This window comes from Numida meleagris, chromosome 24 (assembly GCF_002078875.1).
Source record: "Numida meleagris isolate 19003 breed g44 Domestic line chromosome 24, NumMel1.0, whole genome shotgun sequence".
NCBI classification, from domain to species: Eukaryota; Metazoa; Chordata; class Aves; order Galliformes; family Numididae; genus Numida; species Numida meleagris.
Window position 1 is genome coordinate 922827 of NC_034432.1, and position 3010 is coordinate 925836.

General features: G+C 53.8%; 2 protein-coding genes across 5 annotated transcripts in view; one reads left to right on the forward strand and one right to left on the reverse strand.

Annotated features, from left to right (window-relative positions):
• The window catches only part of LOC110388003 (feather keratin 2-like), a 906242-nt gene that overhangs the window by 617274 nt on the left and 285958 nt on the right, over window positions 1–3010 (forward strand). The gene's annotated exons all lie outside the window — the stretch shown is intronic.
• MEF2D (myocyte enhancer factor 2D) overlaps window positions 1–3010 on the reverse strand; it is a 23967-nt gene that overhangs the window by 14459 nt on the left and 6498 nt on the right. For all 4 annotated transcript variants that reach the window (XM_021376654.1, XM_021376653.1, XM_021376652.1 and 1 more), the window contains exon 3: window positions 60–197. In XM_021376654.1, the coding sequence (XP_021232329.1) occupies window positions 60–197 (138 nt within the window). The remainder of the gene's footprint in view (window positions 1–59; window positions 198–3010) is intronic.

Here is a 3010-nt window from a genome sequence, read left to right on the forward strand (position 1 = left end):
AAAAACAAAACAAAGAGAACAAATAATGAAGGCTTTCTGGCCACGGGGCAGGTACTTACACCGTATCGTTTGAACAGGATATCCAGATCCTCGCTGCCTTTACGGTATTTATCCTCCATCAAGGGGCTCTGGTCTATCGAGTCATCTCCGTCGGGTTCCGGGCTGTCACAGCCGTTAAAACCTTTCTTTCTTAACGTCTGAAAACACAATCATGGACAGTTTGAGACCTGGGACTGGTGGGGCACGGGTAGCCCTCGGGGAGCAGGGGTTCCCCTGGAATGCCCCTGCAGCTTGGGGCCTAGCACGCGTGTGCCCCAAAGGTGGCATTAAACGGCAGGGATGGACAGACAGACAGATGGATGGAGGGAGAAACTGCCTGGATCTCAAAAGATCTGTGCACGCCGGTGCTGAAATTTGGATCCATACGAGCTCAGATGCGTTTTTTGCCACCTACAGTCACCGCGACGGGCAAGGAGGGGAAATAAACCTCAAGGGTGGGATGCGCTCTCCTGCTAGAAATAACAGATAAAACGTTATTGCACATAGGAGACAAAGCCAAAAAGCAGGCACAGGTCCTGGTCACCTGGGTGCTGCGCTCCCATGTGCTCGTGGTTGCACGGGGAGGGGGGGGGATGGGCACTCAGCAAAAAAAAAAAAACCCAAGCAGGGTTTGGGCAAAAAGTCCCTCTTCTCGCATAGCAGTAGCCAATTTGCAGATTGCGTTACGCATGCACATTTAATCATTTTATTTTCAAAATACCAAAAGCAATTAGGCGTTATTGTGGAACCATCACTTGCCAATTTTTTTTTTTTTTAATTCTTTTTTTTTTTTTTTTTTTAAGTCAAAGCTACAGAATTTCCTGGAATTCTTGATCCCTTTTCATGCCAAATTCAGCAGGGGGGGGGGGGAATAAAGGCCTTGACAATTCTCCTCTCGTCTTCCTAAACAGCAATAAACATCTCTGCTTCAAGGCCAAAACATCCTGGAGCAGCTCCGCTCTACCTGGAGCCACATGGGCAGCTGTTTTCCTCTTACTGCAATCCCAGCGAGCTCACCTCCCTCCGGCTGAAACCCTTCAGCGTTCGCACCCGTGCTTCAACGTGAGCCGCTTTCTACGTCATTCAGGCTCCCAGAAACCAACACCATTTTGCCAGCCACCGTGCTCACATGGTAAATTTAGCAGCAGGAGCAAGGAAAACCAGCAGATTCAGACATCACCCCTCCGAAAGAAACTGCGTTTTCGGGGCGCACGCTTCGCGTCCACCACTTTTACGCTCCTTCCTTGGATTTCACCCGCAGCGATGTCCTTATCCAACGCGGCACGCAGCAGCAGAGCACGGGGGTGCGTGAAGCCCCACTTGGTGCTGCCATGCCCCCAAATTCTGCTAACTGGTGTCATCTGTTTCCTCTTTACGCAGGAGGGAAGGCAGGGGCAGCCCCAGCAGAAATGGCTGGAAAAGCATGTCATCTTTGCTGCCCAGACACCAGCGCTGGGGCTCAACTCAAGGGCTGAGCCAAAGGGAGGTTCTCAAGGCCTCTCTTTGAAGGCTCCTGAGGATTTTTTTTCCCAGTTATTTTGCTATTTCCGTGCATGCCCTTGTTTGTATTTGGAATGGGACAAAAAAATAAAAACTAAAAAAAAAATAAGAAGCACCACCGCGCTCTTGCAGCGGGGAAAGGATGGGTTTTGCCTTTTTTTGGAAACTGGTTTTTTTGGCAAAATTCTTTCCCCAAATCTTTTGTTTCACCGATGCAGCTGGAAAGTTGAGTCTCCCTCCTTTCTTAAAAAAAGAGATTTTCCTCCCCCCCCCCCCCAACCCCTCTCAGAGGCAAAGTGGAAAACATTGTTCCATGAGCCATGGAAGCAATGAAGCTGTGTTTCCTACCGATGCATACAACAGGAGCTGTGCTGGGGAGATTCTCTGGTGTCTAATAAGGGGCTGTGCCCATGCTGCGGTGTTTCTCCTCGCAGGCATCGTGGCCAGCTGTCCCACCCATCTCTGTCCACAAAACTTGAAGGAAATCCCTCCTTCCTAAAACCTACAGTGCTGAAACGCAGCGGAAAACGACCTCTTCTCACTCACAAAGTTGATTTCAACTGAATTTCTTCGCACCAGAAAAACGTCAAAGGATAAAACCAGGGGTAAGAACATCACATCACCGAAAAAAGGCCCTTTCCTGGTCCAGCGCCTGTTTGGTGGCTGCTAGCACCCCGTTCACGAGTGAGTTTCGACCCACGAGGAGGGTGGGAGAGCAGCAGGAAACCCGGAGCATGTGAGAGGAAGCGATGCTCGGCCAGGATGCGGCCGACTTCCCTTAAAGGAGGGTGGCTGCGATCTAAACAACTCCTGACTTTGGGGAAGGATGGAAAGGAACGGGACGCGGTGCCCCCGCGCTTCCCCCAGTGCCCAGAGCAAGGCAGGAGCCAGCCCTGCTGCCACACAGCCAGGGAAAAGCAGAGGATGCGCTGCATGACCCGGAGCATCCCGGTCCCCACAGCCCTGCCCCGTCCTCGTCCCTCACAGGGAGCTGGCACATCAGCCGGGCTTCGGGAAACGAGAAGCGACAGCGAGGAGCAAAGCCGGCGTGATCCGCAGCCAGGCGCGCACGTGGCACTCAGCGTGCCTGTCTGAGGCCTCAGCCGGGCCCTGCGATTAAGGACCCCCCCCCCCCCCCCCCCCCCTTCTCCCCCTCACTGCAGTCAGAGAGATTTTCTCAGACTTAAAAGCTCGCAGCAGTCAGGACTGGGCGAGGCAGGGAGCGGAGGGGCCCAAACTCCTCCCTCTGCACTGAGCACCTCATCCCAAGACCCCTGCCTCACTGCTGCCAGCAAGGCCCTCGTCCCTGTGCCGTGCAAGGCCCCATTGTCACCAGGACTGAGTCTCTGTGCTGTGCAAGGCCCCACTGTCACCACGACTGAGTCCCTGTGCCGTGCAAGGCCCCACTGCCGCCAGGACTGAGTCCCTGTGCCGTGCAAGGCCCCACTGCCGCCAGGACTGAGTCCCTGTG